Source organism: Salmo salar, chromosome ssa28 (genome assembly GCF_905237065.1).
Source record: "Salmo salar chromosome ssa28, Ssal_v3.1, whole genome shotgun sequence".
Taxonomy (NCBI): Eukaryota; Metazoa; Chordata; class Actinopteri; order Salmoniformes; family Salmonidae; genus Salmo; species Salmo salar.
In genome coordinates, this window is record NC_059469.1 from 29,636,084 (window position 1) to 29,651,453 (window position 15,370).

At 43.0% G+C, this 15,370-nt stretch overlaps 2 protein-coding genes and 1 non-coding gene across 3 annotated transcripts in view; 1 reads left to right on the forward strand and 2 right to left on the reverse strand.

Moving 5' to 3' along the window:
- Positions 1 to 15,370, forward strand: part of LOC106589844 (E3 ubiquitin ligase RNF157) — an 87,955-nt gene that overhangs the window by 971 nt on the left and 71,614 nt on the right. The window lies entirely within an intron of this gene.
- LOC106589847 (alpha-N-acetylgalactosaminide alpha-2,6-sialyltransferase 1) overlaps positions 643 to 15,370 on the reverse strand; it is a 36,233-nt gene continuing 21,505 nt past the window's right edge. The window contains exons 5-9 of the mRNA XM_045710076.1: positions 4,269 to 4,407; positions 2,285 to 2,388; positions 2,079 to 2,162; positions 1,448 to 1,547; positions 643 to 1,114 (exon numbers count right to left, since the gene is read on the reverse strand). Coding sequence (XP_045566032.1) covers positions 902 to 1,114; positions 1,448 to 1,547; positions 2,079 to 2,162; positions 2,285 to 2,388; positions 4,269 to 4,407 — 640 coding nt within the window. The 3' untranslated portion in view covers positions 643 to 901. The remainder of the gene's footprint in view (positions 1,115 to 1,447; positions 1,548 to 2,078; positions 2,163 to 2,284; positions 2,389 to 4,268; positions 4,408 to 15,370) is intronic.
- On the reverse strand, positions 1,867 to 2,000 carry LOC123731491 (U6atac minor spliceosomal RNA). The gene has a single exon (XR_006762644.1). It is a non-coding gene; the product is annotated as a U6atac minor spliceosomal RNA (small nuclear RNA).

Below are 15,370 nucleotides of genomic sequence, written 5' to 3' on the forward strand. Positions count from 1 at the left end.
ACCAATTGGGGTAAAAAAAATGAAATAAAAGATTGGTCCAGCCATGTCTCAGTCAGACAGATGGCAAAGCATTCCCCGTAATCTCTCTTAGTTCGGATCAAAAGCAGGAGTTCATCCATTTTGTGATCGGACGTTCGATAGTAGCAAGGCAGGCAGAGGGGGCCAGCTCTCCTTCCATGTCCGGGTGTATTCCCACCTGTAGGCAGTGACTGCCCAGGTACGTTGTTAGTCAATTCCACAGGTAAAGAACGATGTTGTGGATCAGAGACGCCATATAATTTCTCCCTGATGCTTAGTAGTTCCAAACGACTGTATTTGTGTAAATATTTAGACCTCCGTACAAATAACACTGACAAAAGTGAGAGACATAGAATCAACGCTTGTACCGTGGCAAGCCTCACGGCCACCATTTTAGAAAGACAAGACTTGTAAGACCATAGAAATAGGAAGTCGGAACAAAACGTAGTGGCTTTGCCAGCTGCTTCATAATCACAGTGTTTCACACAATACAATAATAATCAGTGTGTCTTGAGTCCTTGTACCTCCAGTCTGGCGTCAGTCACTATCAACAATTATTTGAGTTTATTTGAGTTTTATTTGTATTTTTTTTACAGGGACAGTGCACATTAATCAACGTTTCAGTGAAAGTGCCGGTTTAGCCAGCCGGCTAATTTTCAACCACAGTCCCTGGGTTGAAAATTGAGTTTAATCCATAACATATAGCATTGAGTCTAGTGACCACCATCAACCCGAGATTCACAAACAGAACACTGGAAATCATGTGTATTACAGAAAGGAACAATATATCAATTTGCTGAACATTGTGTTAACCACACAACTAAATATGAACATTTCCCCATTACAATTGTATCTTTGTCCACCTCTGCAGACAGACAGGGTTTTATGGTTGTTTTGTTTTGCCTGTCTTTCCCTCTGGGTCCTCCTGTCTCTGATAAAGCCGGATGATCTTGGTGTCATGGAGTTTCTTCCAGGTCTTAATCTCTAGGTTGTAGTCGTGATTAGCGTAGAAGATGACTTTGGTTTTAGAGTTCCTCTCAACGTAGTAGTTGTGATATTTATCGTGGTCCTCTGTGATAAATCCATACGCATCCACCTGAGAGGGGAAAGGGGGAGAGAGAAGAGGATCTCCGATGACACCATGTTCTCTATCTGTAGACTGTAGCCCCCAAATTCCATAAAGCGCTAACGTACCTAGTCATTTCTATGGTACACTACCCCATGTTGTGTGTCTTCTTAAGTATTATATGCCATTTAGCAGACAACTTTATCCAAGCGATTTGCAGTCATGTGTGCATACACTTTCGTATGGGTGGTTCCAACTGGAATCGAACCCACATAAGGCCATCAAATAAGTCAATGGTGATCATATTAGTGTCTCCTCCATTGTTTGTGTTTGCGTGTGTGTGTTCGTGGCGTACAGACTCACCATGTCACAGGTGTGCAGGGCCAGGAAGAGTGTGAATGCTCCGTTAGTAGGTCTGAATATAGACCACCATGAACTCTTCATCTCCTGGGACCACATGAACCTACAGATGAGGAGCACACACGCACAGTTTCATTTCAGAAGTCACTTAGAAGCGACTCCTGCACTGCAAGCACTGAATGTGATCACAGGGTTCTACGTAGCTAGCTTGGCGCTATGACCTTGCTAAGCTAACTTGACTAGTAATTTCTATGGGAACTGCCCCATGTTGTGTGTCTTCTTAAATATAAAATATGCCATTTAGCAGACAACTTTATCCAAAGTGACTTACAGTCATGTGTGCATACACTTTCGTATGGGTGGTTCCAACCTGGAATCGAACCCACAATTGTCACGTTGCAAATACTGTGCTCTACCAACTAAGCCAGAATGGACCACATTCAAGATGCCACGAAGTGCCTTAACCATATGTGTGTTGAAGGCCCTAGTCTACTGACTAGGGCCTTTTTCATCCTTGTCAAGAGGAGTGCTAACCTTCTCTCCTGTCATACAACACCTATTGGACAACACGTTAGGACAAATATAAGCACCCACCAAATTATTATTATTATTATTATTGGACACTTTGTTATACCTTTTGCGGATATATCTGAGAAAGTCAGGGTGGAGAACATAGAAGCGGTTCTCATCAAACTGTCCTGAGTAGTACTTCCACGGCCTGCAGATAAGACAGCAGAGACAACACTGAGCAGTGTAGAGTGAGTGAGTGAGTGTGTGTGTGTGTGTGTGTGGGGGGGGGCAAATAGTGTGTGTGTGAGACTATCCACATCACAGGCTTACTGTCTGTTCTTGTAGGGTCCTTCAGAGACTGGTGTCTTCCTCAATAGACCCTGTAGCCACTGGAAATCCCTCAGCCCCTCTGGAATCAGCACATACTTTATACCCTGCACAGAACAGAGACACTAAGCAATCAGCAGTGTGTGTGTGTGTGTGTGTGTGTGTGTGTGTGTGTGTGTGTGTGTGTGTGTGTGTGTGTGTGTGTGTGTGAGATGTGTGTGTGTGTGACTGCATGTGTGAGAACACAATACCATCTGTCATGACTCTTACAGCCCACATGCAGTCTTTTATTATATTTTTAAATCATCACTTTGTCTAATAAATCACTGTTTATTTTTATATAACAAAAAAAAACATATATATAATTTAATTCCCTGTGCCTTCTTGGGCCACTGAATTACTCAGTCCGGCTGTGTGGGCGTAGGGATACAAATGTTTATATATTTACATACAGCCCTGATTGGAGCCCACCCCCTGCCTGCCGTCTATTCAGGGCAGAATGGCATGATATTCTACAGGGCAGAGGCCCATGGTATATTCTTCAGTATAATAACAAGTTCTAACCCGGAAGCCAGACGCATCAATGTGTCAGAGGAAACACTGTCGAAATGACGACCAATGTCAGCTTGCAGGTGCCCGGCCCGCCACAAGGAGTCGTTAGAGCACGATGAGACAAGGACATCCCGGCCGGCCAAACCTAATCCGGATGAAGCTGGGCCAATTGTACGCCGCCTCATGGGTCTCCCGGTCACGGCCGGCTATGACACAGCCTGGGATCAAACCCGGGCTGCAGTGGCGCCTTAGCACTCATTGTTGAATTTGCGATTTCCAACTTGTTGTGTAATGTTTATGTCCAATGGCCGATGAGCACAGATGCATTTAATCTATAATTTCTCTTCATATGACAAGGATTAAAAGGATTTGCCAGCAGATTGCCGACTTGATGCATGATGTCTAGCTTGCTAGCTAAAATTTTGAAAGTATCAGTCCAATCGAAGCTACTGTAGATAAAACGTGATTGATGTCATTTTATCTGTGGCCAACGACCTTGAGCCTTCTTGGATGGGCACTTCTAATGTAAGTCTAAGGCAGCACCCAAGTGGCTTGAACTTTCGAGCTCTACCCATAGATTTTGCAGTGACATAGTGTCCCCATGAGTGAGAGAACACTGAGCCAATCACGGCACAACTAGAGAACATTACCAACCCCTACACTCCGTATCTTCCCCTGGCTGCCCCACCACCACAGAAAGCACTGAGCTAGGCTGAAATGCATGCATTTTGGAGCTGCCTTACTCAAGAAATCAAAAAACCGACCATGTTTGTATGCAGCTTTATTAACTCAATGGTAATATGTTTTTACATTGTTAGCAAACTGATATGTGACACGTATTAATTCCAAAATAACATGCAAAGCAGGCAACAAACAGGCTCTGCCCCACCTGCCCTGAATGACGCGTCAATTCAATAATTTAGAATTTATCAGAATACATTTTCCAGAAATATTTTTACTAGCTCCCGTTTATTGTCAAATTGAAATATCATAATTTTTCCATGTCACTATAATGCACTTTAGACTAAATCTTCATCAGAAAGTTTATTCGGGCGTCAATCCTCAAGAGAACATGGTACGGCAGGTAGCCTAGCGGTTAAGAGCGTTGAGCCAGTAACTGAAAGGTTGCTGGTTCGAATCCTCAAGCTGTTCCACCTTTGAGCAAGGCAGTTAACCCCCAACATGCATTCAGTTATGCAACTGACTAGGTATCCCCTTTCCATCCCACTTGAAGAGGCTGAAATTTAAGGCTCTTACACAAAAAAGGCATTTTCATAATTTTCACAATTTCAGAGTGTTATTTCAAACTCATATAAATCATATAATCAATCATATAGATATCACCAAACTACCAACACAATCTAGCTTTTTACTGCTCTGGGCCTTTAAAAATGTTGCTGTGGTCTAGTACAACAGAAGGACTGTGGTAACCTACCTCGTCATGAGGTGCATTGTTGTAGCCATATTCATGGAATAGATAAGGAGACTCGGTGATGGCGTGGGCGGTGTGAACGTACACCGACGTTCTATTACCTACATCCTCCTCGTAACCCTTGGTTACGGCACCATTCATCCTGACAGAGACCGAGACAGGAAATGGGAAAGGGACAGATACAGGAAGAGGGACAGGGACGGGTACAGAGACAAGGAAAGAGAGAGACAGTCATTCATCACTCTTCATGAGCAGTCTCCATTACATTATCATGGTCACAGGTACGTACACTCATTGAAAAAAGGGTGCTAAGTAGATCCATTTAGGGTTCTTCCGTTTGTCCCCATATGAGAACCCTTTTTGGTGCTAGGTAGAACACTTTGTAGAGGGTTCTACCAGCCTTGCATATTTTTTATGACAGTACATTACATATATCGTAAGTGCTTTCTTTCAGGGCCTAGTTATATCCTAACACAGTGGTCAGAAACTCCTGGTTCACAGGCCACATCAGGACTGAAAGTCACATTTCAAAGCCTTGCAAAGTGATACATAATTTCTATGGAAATACAGTGAGGAGTTCCAATAATTAGATTTTTTTTTTTTTTTTTATAATTAGCAACCTGCTTTCTGAATGACTACCAGGTTTACTCAATTATGAGAATTGATACTACCTAAATCATATAAACTGGAACAACCATCTCAGTAATGGGTGTAATAAGTCCCACTACGAACCGATTGGATTAGTTTAGAAAAATCTATGTTTTTATCTTTGTGCAACAAAAGATTAATCAACGAATCAATGTACATGCAAAAACACAGATTTTGAAACAAACAATTCTGAAAATCAACCAACAATAGAGCATGCTGGGAAATATGATAATAATGGGTGTGGTTTTGAGTGCTTTACTCTACACAGAGTAAAAATGACACAATCACACTTACAGTTGAAGTCGGAAGTTTACATACACTTAGATTGAAGTCATTAAAAGGACATCTACTTTGTGTATGACACAAGTAATTTTTCAAACAATTGTTTACAGACAGATTATTTCACTTATAATTCACTGTATCACAATTCCAGTGGGTCAGAAGTTTACATACACTAAGTTGACTGTGCCTTTAAACAGCTTGGAAAATTCCAGACAATTATGCCATGGCTTTAGAAGCTTCTGATAGGCTAATTGACATCATTTGAGTCAATTGGAGGTGTATCTGTGGATGTATTTCAAGACCTACCTTCAAACTCAGTGCCGCTTTGCTTGACATAATGTGAAAATCAAAAGAAATCAGCCAAGACCTCAGAAAGAAAATTGTAGACCTCCACAAGTCTGGTTCATCCTTGGGAGCAATTTCCAAACACCTGAAGGTACCACGTTCATCTGTACAAACAATAGTATGCAAGTATAAACACCATGGGACCACGCAGCCGTCATACTGCTCAGGAAGGAGACACGTTCTATCTCCTAGAGATGAACGTACTTTGGTGCGAAAAGTGCAAATCAATCCCAGAACAACAGCAAAGGACCTTGTGAAGATGCTGGAGGAAACAGGTACGAAGGTATCTATATCCACAGTAAAATGAGTCCTATATCGACATAACCTGAGAGGCTGCTCATCAAGGAAGAAGCCACTGCTCCAAAACCATAAAAAATCCAGACTACGGTTTGCAACTGCACATGGGGACAACGATCGTACATTTTGGAGAAACGTCCTCTGGTCTGATGAAACAAAAATAGAACTGTTTGGCCATAATGACCATCATTATGTTTGGAGGAAAAAGGGGGAGGCTTGCTTTTCGGTGAAAGCACATTTTGCAATATTCTAAGTAGATAGCCCGGCATCACAGGGCTAGCTATTTAGACACCCAGCAAGTTTAGCACTCACCAAAGTCAGATTTACTATAAGAAAAATGTTATTACCTTTGCTGTTCTTCGTCAGAATGCACTCCCAGGACTTCTACTTCAATAACAAATGTTGGTTTGGTCCCAAATAATCCATTGTTATATCCAAATAGCGGCGTTTTGTTCGTGCGTTCAAGACACTATCCGAAAGGGTAAATAAGGGTGACGAGCATGGCGCATTTCGTGACAAAAAAATTCTAAATATTCCATTACCGTACTTCGAAGCATGTCAACCGCTGTTTAAAATCAATTTTTATGCAATTTTTCTCGTTAAAAAAGCGATAATATTCCGACCGGGAAAGCGTGTATACGTACAAAGAGAGAGAAAATAAAAACAGCCTGAGTCTCAGAGTACTCTGACCGGCCACTATCCAAACGCGATAATGTGTTTCAGCCTGAGAGCCTATGGGAGCCGTAGGAAGTGTCACGTTACAGCAAAGATCCTCAGTCTTCAATAAAAAGAGCCAAGATGAACAACAACTTGTCAGACAGGCCACTTCCTGTTCAGAATCTTCTCAGGTTTTTGCCTGCCATATGAGTTCTGTTATACTCACAGACACCATTCAAACAGTTTTAGAAACTTTAGGGTGTTTTCTATCCAAAGCCAATAATTATATGCATATTCTAGTTACTGGGCAGGAGTAGTAACCAGATTAAATCGGGTACGTTTTTTATCCGGCCGTGTCAATACTGCCCCCTAGCCCTAACAGGTTTTAAAGGCAATGCTACCAAATACCAATTGAGTGTATGTAAACTCCTGAGCCACTGGGAATGTGATGAAAGAAATAAAAGCTGAAATAAATCATTCTCTCTACTATTATTCTGACATTTCACATTCTTAAAATAAAGTGGTGATCCTAACTGACCTAAAACAGGGAATTTTTACTAGGATTAAATGTCAGGAGTTGTGGAAAAACTGAGTTTATTTGGCTAAGGTGTATGTATACTTACGACTTCAACTGTATTAGCTCATTGTCGATAAGTCTATTCAGCCCTTTGAACAGGACTTGAACAGGACCACAGACGTTACCATACATCCTTTAATAACCCCTACAAAGTCAGACCGGCGGAACCAGAAAGGAACAGTACTGTGTGGTTAGGTTTTATTTATTGTTAATACATTGTGTCAGAGTACAGTACATTCAGAAATGAGGTGTCTTTCTCACATTCTCTATGTGGGTTGCTGAATGAATCATAGTCCATGGAACCACACCTTAAGACAATATTGTACAACAAATATTTGATGCTGAAAAAATCTGCAACACACTGGAGGAGACAATTATGATGCCAAAGAGGTTGCCACAAACAGTACTGCAGAGATCATACATGTACATGGACTATCCTGTTGGTGTTATAATAATTCACCCTGCTTGGACTAAAACCTTACTGGGACAAACACCTCCAGTACAGTGCTGGCCAGGAGTAAGGCAACTTTTCCTGGAAAGGTCATAGGTAATGGTTCAATTCCATGGTAACGGAATTACGCCGAGAAAAAAAAAATCATTTCAAAATGTATCTATGTACAAGGACTACTTAACAATTTCCACTGAACATTTTACAAAAACACATTTACAGAAAGAACTGTGCAAATACAAAGTTTGGTAACTGAGGTAGATTTTACAGTGTTTCTGTTACCAAACTTTGTTATTTTTCTATTTACTATGTAAATTGTTCAAAATAGTCATTGTGCATAAGTTGTATGGTTTGTTAACCTTTGAAATCATAATTTTTGGGGGGGGAATACATTTTAAAGTGAAAAATTGAAGTCTCAGCATAATTCTGTTAATGTGGAATTGACCACAGGTTAAACTCATGGGAGTCTATCTCACACAATCCTGATCCAGAACCAAAAATAGGTTCCAGACGAAACATCGTTATGGTTGCTGCCGGTTTCAACCCCTGATGTTAAAATGTAAACACTAATGCTCAGGCACAATTTAAAAGAATGAACAAGACAATAAAAAAGCTTATTCAGAAAGGTTCTATGTAGAACCCTTCTTTCCTTCCAAAGAATAATCAAAGAATCCTTTCTTGGAAAAACAGTTCTCAAGATGAAAAAGGTTCAAGGAAGAACTCGATCTCTCCACAAAGGAGAACACTTTTTTTCTAAGACTGTATGCATTGCACACATAACAGCTATTTTGTCATATTATATTGTTAGAGGTCTATCCTAATTCGCAATATCAGCTTCTGACTGTCGATCCAATATGATTTCACCTACCAATCTACATATAAGCTCATAACCAATCAGTAGCGGTACGTGTGTGAAATCACTGGGGAAGCCAAGCAAGGAAATAAAAAAGCGATATTACAACCTGTTGTGAAAATAGCATTGTTTGCTCTATAACCTGTTAGTTTATATGCCGAGCGATTGTGATTTATAGGCCTAAGGCCGAGACAATAAAAAAAAAACAGCAGCAGAATAAATTCAACCACACCTTTGTTTCATTACATTTACATGTTAGTCATTTAGCAGATGCTCTTATCCAGAGCGACTTACAGTAGTGAATGCATACATTTCATGAATTCTTTTTTTTTTGTACTGGCCCCCCCGTGGGAATCAAACCCATAACCCTGGCGTTGCAAACACCATGCTGGCATTGCAAACACCATGCTCTACCAACTGAGCCACAGGGAAGACTTGTGTCTTTTTATCACAAAACCGGAGAGCAACTTCTGTCTGATGAAGTCCACAAAGCATATTGCATGTAACAAACAGTTACATGACCTACAGCATGGTCAAGCAAGTTAATGTTTTCAACATTTTTGGACTACTAAACAACTATTGATTTAGAACCATGGAGATATCGCAAAGAAAACGGGAGCTGCCTCCACTATTCCAGCACCATTTCAACTTCAACATTTCATCATCCTCAAATCACGTATGCCTAGTCTAATACAGTGACAACTAAAATATACCAAAAACAATTTAATCCAATCAATGTAAACTAAATATGTGGCTGTCCATGGTTCTCTTTAGTGTGTGGGTACGTTCGTTCGTGCAAGTAGAAACAACATGTTGACACCCTACTTGTAGAGAAACGCAAGTGCCATCCTCCTCTCTTTCATGTTGATGAAACGGTCTATGACTATCATACAGTACACGCTTTTCTTTTTTGTCCTAAACTACCTGGCTAAAATGCTTGCTTGCTAGCCTGTCTTCCTTTCATGAGCAATGTTTGATAGTTAACATTAGCTTTCTACAATGAGCTACATATTGAACTTCCATCCTCTCAGGCCAGGGGCATCATGTATGAATTTATGGTTGGATCAGAATCTCTGTTATAATCATCGGCCAGTACGGAGAATTAAGTAAAACCACAAGTCCAAATCCCCATCTCCATCCATGGCTCATTTAGGAAAAGGCCATTTTTAGCTAGCTAGCTAGCCAGCCACCGGAAGACACCAACTCAACGAGATGTAACAATTTAAAGTTGTTTCTGTCAATGGTGTATAGCTCTCGATGTGATTTAATTGGAGTGAAGCCAAATCCAAACTGGCTTTCCTTGACACTTTTTTTTTGGTATGCCAGGACCATTCACAGTGAGTTCACTCAGTTTAGCTCAACGCTGATTGGCTATTATTTTATACTTTTTTTTTATCAAAAGGAGGCCAAATGCTCACTGGCTTCTCTTGAATTCAGAGATACAGGTGGTAACAATGTCATACTCTTTTGGACTAGACAGCATCAGATAGATGGCCTACACACACAGAGACAGAGGGGCACTGTTTTGCACACTTGTATGCTTTCTCCGGTGAGATACATTGAAGGAAAATTATGAAAACACAGAGAGACGAAATATACATAATTGTCTTTTTGTCATTTTTTTCCTGGGACATTTTTTTGGGGAAGCCTGGTTCCCTTGGCATCCATTAATATACAGTGCCTTCGGAAAGTAGACCCCTTGACTTTTCCCAAATTGTTTTAGGTTACAGCCTTATTCTAAAATGTATTAAATCGTTTTATTCTCTCATCAATCTACACACAAAAAACTGAAATTCCACATTTACATAAGTGTTCAGACCCTTTACTCAGTACTTTGTTGAAGCACATTTGGCAGCGATTACAGAGTCGAGTCTTCTTGGGTATGACGCTTCAAGCTTGACACACCTGTATTTGGGGAGTTTCTCCCATTCTTCTCTGCAGATCCTCTCAAGCTCTGTCAGGTTGGATGGGGAACATTGCTGCACAGCTATTTCCAGGTCTCTCCAGAAATGTTAGACTGGGTTCAAGTCTGGGCTCTGGCTGGGCCACTCAAGGGCATTCAGAGACTTGTCCCAAAGCCATTCCTGCGTTGTCTTGACTGTGTGCTTGGGGTTGTTGTCCTGTTGGAAGGTGAAACTTCGCCCCAGTCTGAGGTCCTGAGCACTCTGGAGCAGGTTTTCATTAAGGATTTCTCTGTCTTTGCTCCATTCATCTTTGCCTCGATCCTGACTAGTCTCCCAGTCCTTGCTACTGAAAAACATCCCTGATGCTGTCACCACCATGCTTCACCATAGGCATGGCGCCAGGTTTCCTCCAGACGTGACGCTTAGCATTCAGGCCAAAGACTTCAATCTTGGTTTCATCAGACCAGAGAATCTTGTTTCTCATGGTCTGAGAGTCTTTACGTGTCTTTTGGCAAACTCCAAGCGGACTGTCATGTGCCTTTTACTGAGGATTGGCTTCCATCTGGCCCCTCTACCATAAAAGCCTGATTTGTAAAGGCCTGATTTGTGGAGTTTTTAAAAACATTTATTTTAATTTTATTTCACCTTTATTTAACCAGGTAGGCCAGTTGAGAACAGGTTCTCATTTACAACTGCGACCTGGCCAAGATAGAGCAAAGCAGTGCGACAAAAAAACAACAACACAGAGTTACACATCTGATAAACAAAAGTACAGTCAATAACACAATGGAAAAATCTATATACAGTGTGTGCAAATGGAGTAAGGAGGTAAGGCAATAAATAGACCATAGTAGTGAAGCAATTACAATTTAGCAAATTAACACTGAAGTGATAGATGTGCAGATGATGATGTGCAAGTAGAAATACTTGTGTGCAAAAGAGCAAAAAGGTAAATAAAAACAATATGGGGATGAGGTAGGTAGTTGGGTGGGCTATTTACAGATGGGCTATGTACAGCTGCAGAGATCAGTTAACTGTTCAGATAGCTGATGCTTAAGGTTAGTGAGGGAGATACAAGTCTCCAACTTCAGTGATTTTTGCAATTCGTTCCAGTCATTGGCAGCAGAGAACTGTAAAGAAAGGCGGCCAAAGTGGGTGTTGGCTTTGGATGACCAGTGAGATATATCTGCTGGAGCGCGTGCTATGGGTAGGTGCTGCTAAGGTGACCAGTGAGCTGAGATAAGGCGGAGCGTTACCTAGCAAAGACTTATAGATGACCTGGAGCCAGTGGGTCTGGCGACGAATATGTAGCAAGGGACAGCCAACGAGAGCATACAGGTCGCAGTGGTGGGTGGTATATGGGGCTTTGGTGACAAAACGGATGGCACTGTGATAGACTGCATCCAGTTTGCTGAGTAGAGTGTTGGAGGCTATTATGTAAATGACATCGCCGAAGTCGAGAATCGGTAGAATAGTCAGTTTTACGAGGGTATGTTTCGCAGCGTGAGTGAAGGAGGCTTTGTTGCAAAATAGGAAGCTGATTCTAGATTTAATTGTGGATTGGAGATGCTTAATATGAGCCTGGAATGAGAGTTTACAGTCTAACCAGACCCCTAGGTATTTGTAGTTGTCCAAATATTCTAAGTCAGAACCGTCCAGAGTAGTGATGCTAGTCGGGTGGGGGGTGCGGGCAGCGATCGATTGAAGAGCATGCATTTAGTTTTACTAGAGTTTAAGAGCAGTTGGACGCCACGGAAGGAGTGTTGTATGGCATTGAAGCTCATTTGGAGGTTTGTTAACAAAGTGACCAAAGAAGGGCCAGATGTATACAGAATGGTGTCGTCTGCGTAGAGGTGGATCAGAGAATCACCTGCAGCAAGAGCGACATCATTGATGTATACAGAGAAAAGAGTCGGCCCGAGAACTGAACCCTGTGGCACCCCCATAGAAACTGCCAGAGGTCCGGATAACAGGCCCTCGGATTTGACACACTGAACTCTGTCTGAGAAGTAGTTGGTGAACCAGGTGAGGCAGTCATTTGAGAAGCCAAGGCTGTTGAGTCTGCCGATAAGAATGTGGTGATTGACAGAGTCGAAAGCCTTGGCCAAGTCGATGAATACGGCTGCACAGTATTGTCTTATATCGATGGCGGTTATGATATCATTTAGTACCTTGAGCGTGGCTGAGGTGCACCCGTGACCAGCTCGGAAACCGGATTGCACAGCGAAGGTATGGTGGTATTCGAAATGGTCAGTGATCTGTTTGTTAACTTGGCTTTCGAAGACTATAGAAAGGCAGGGCAGGATGGATATAGGTCTGTAACAGTTTGGGTCTAGAGTGTCTCCCCCTTTGAAGAGGGGGATGACCGCGGCAGCTTTCCTATCTTTAGGAATCTCGGACGATATGAAAGAGAGGTTGAACAGACTAGTAATAGGGGTTGCAACAAGGGCAGCGGATAATTTTAGAAAGAGAGGGTCCAGATTGTCTAGCCCAGCCGATTTGTACGGGTCCAGGTTTTGCAGCTCTTTCAGAACATCTGCTATCTGGAGTTGGGTGAAGGAGAAGCTGGGGAGGCTTGGGCAAGTAGCTGTGGGGGGTGCGGAGCTGTTGGCCGGGGTTGGGGTAGCCAGGAGGAAAGCATGGCCAACCGCAGAGAAATGCTTATTGAAATTCTCGATTATCGTGGATTTATCGGTGGTGACAGTGTTTCCTAGCCTCAGTGCAGTGGGCAGCTGGGAAGAGGTGCTCTTATTCTCCATGGATTTTACAGTGTCCCAGACCTTTTTGGAGTTAGAGCTACAGGATGCAAATTTCTGTTTGAAAAAGCTAGCCTTTGCTTTCCTAACTGACTGTGTGTATTGGTTCCTGACTTCTCTGAAAAGTTGCATATCGCGGGGACTATTCAATGCTAGTGCAGTACGCCACAGGATGTTTTTGTGCTGGTCGAGGGCAGTCAGGTCTGGAGTGAACCAAGGGCTGTATCTGTTCTTAGTTCTACGTTATTTTAAAGGGGGATGCTTATTTAAGATGGTGAGGAAATTACTTTTAAAGAACAACTAGGCATCCTCAACTGACGGGATGAGGTCAATATCCTTCCAGGATACCCGGGCCAGGTCCATTAGAAAGGCCTGCTCGCAGAAGTGTTTTAGGGAGCGTTTGACAGTGATGAGGGGTGGTCGTTTCACCGCGGACCCATAACGGACGCAGGCAATGAGGCAGTGATTGCTGATATCCTGATTGAAAACAGCAGAGGTGTATTTGGAGGGCAGATTGGTCAGGATAATATCAATGAGGTTGCCCATGTTTACGGATTTAGGGTTGTACCTGGTGGGTTCCTTGATGATTTGTGTGAGATTGAGGGCATCTAGTTAGATTGTAGGACGACCGGGGTGTTAAGCATATCCCAGTTTAGGTCACCTAACAGAACGAACTCTGAAGATAGATGGAGGACAATCAATTCACATATGGTGTCCAGGGCACAGCTGGGAGCTGAGGGGGGTCTATAACAGGCGGAAACAGTGAGGCTTATTTCTGGAGAGATTGATTTTTAAAATTAGAAGCTCAAACTGTTTGGGGATAGATCTGGAAAGTATGACAGAACTTTGCAGGCTATCTCTGCAGTAGATTGCAACTCCACCCCCTTTGGCAGTTCTATCTTGACAGAAAATGTTATAGTTGGGGATGGAAATCTCAGAATTTTTGGTGGCCTTCCTAAGCCAGGATTCAGACACGGCAAGTACATCAGGGTTGGCAGAGTGTGCTAAAGCAGTGAGTAAAACAAACTTAGGGAGGAGGCTTCTGATGTTAACATGCATGAAACCAAGGCTTTTACGGTTACAGAAGTCAACAAATGAGAGTGCCTGGGGACACACAGGGCCTGGGTTAACCTCCACATCACCCAAGGATCAGAGGAGTAGGAGGGTATTGCTAAAGTCTATCAAAACTGGTCGTGTAGTGCGTTGGGGACAGAGAATAAATGGAGCAGATTTATGGGTGTGGAAGAATAGATTCAGGGCATAATGTACAGACAGGGGTTGGTATGGTAGGGTGTGGGTACAGTGGAGACAACCTAAGCACTGAGTGATGATAAGAGAGGTTGCATCTCTGGAGGTACTAGTTATGCTAGGTGAGATCATCCCATGTGTGGGAGGTGGGACAAAGGAGGTATCTGAGGCATGTTGAGTGGGGCTAGGGGCTCCGCAGTAAAATAAAACAATGATAACTACCCTAAACAACAGTATACAAGGCATATTGACAGAGAGAGACATAAAGCGTGGCATAAAGCAATCACGGGTGTTGATTGGGAGAGCTAGCTAAGACAACGGGTAAGACAGCAACAGCTGATCAGCTAAGACAACAACAACAGGTAAAATGGTGATGAACGGGCAGAGAGGGTCAGTTAACTACACACAGGGCCTGAGTTCCAGGCTGGGGCCGACAGATAAACAGAACAAACAAAATGGAGTACCGTGATTAATGAACAGTCCAGCAGGCATCAGCTATGTAGCCAGGTGATCTTAGGGTCCAGTGAACAGCAATAGATGAAACAGGGAAGTCGTTACCACGCTGGCAAGCAGGAGAAGTTAGCAGGCCGGGGCTAGCAGAAGCGTCTTCATCAACGCCTGACAAAGGCCGGTTGAGGGCACGTCGGATGGAATTACGTCGGCAGACCAGTCGTGGTGGAGCTGCGGGGCTACGTGTTGACAAAGGGTCCAGGCCAATTGGCAAAAGAGGTAATGTAGCTTGAGTAATATTGTTTGCTAGCCGGGAGATGCGCCTGGCTCCAGGCTAACTGGTGCTAGCTTCGGGACAAAGCTACCGAGTGGCTCCACTATGGCCACTCGGTAGCGGCTAGCTAGTAGCGATGATCCGATGCAAAGGTCCAGAGCTTACGACAGGAATCCGGCGACGTAGTGGCTTCTAGTCATGTTAGTGAAGAGTCCGGGAGGCATCAGCTGTGTAGCCGAGTGGGGTCCACTGAGCAGGCCTGGAGATGGGCCTTGTTCAAAGGCTAGCTTCGGGGCTGGGCCACTCGGTAGCAGCTAGCTAGCTGCAAGGATCTGGAATAATGGTCCAGTAATGGAGTAGCCTGGG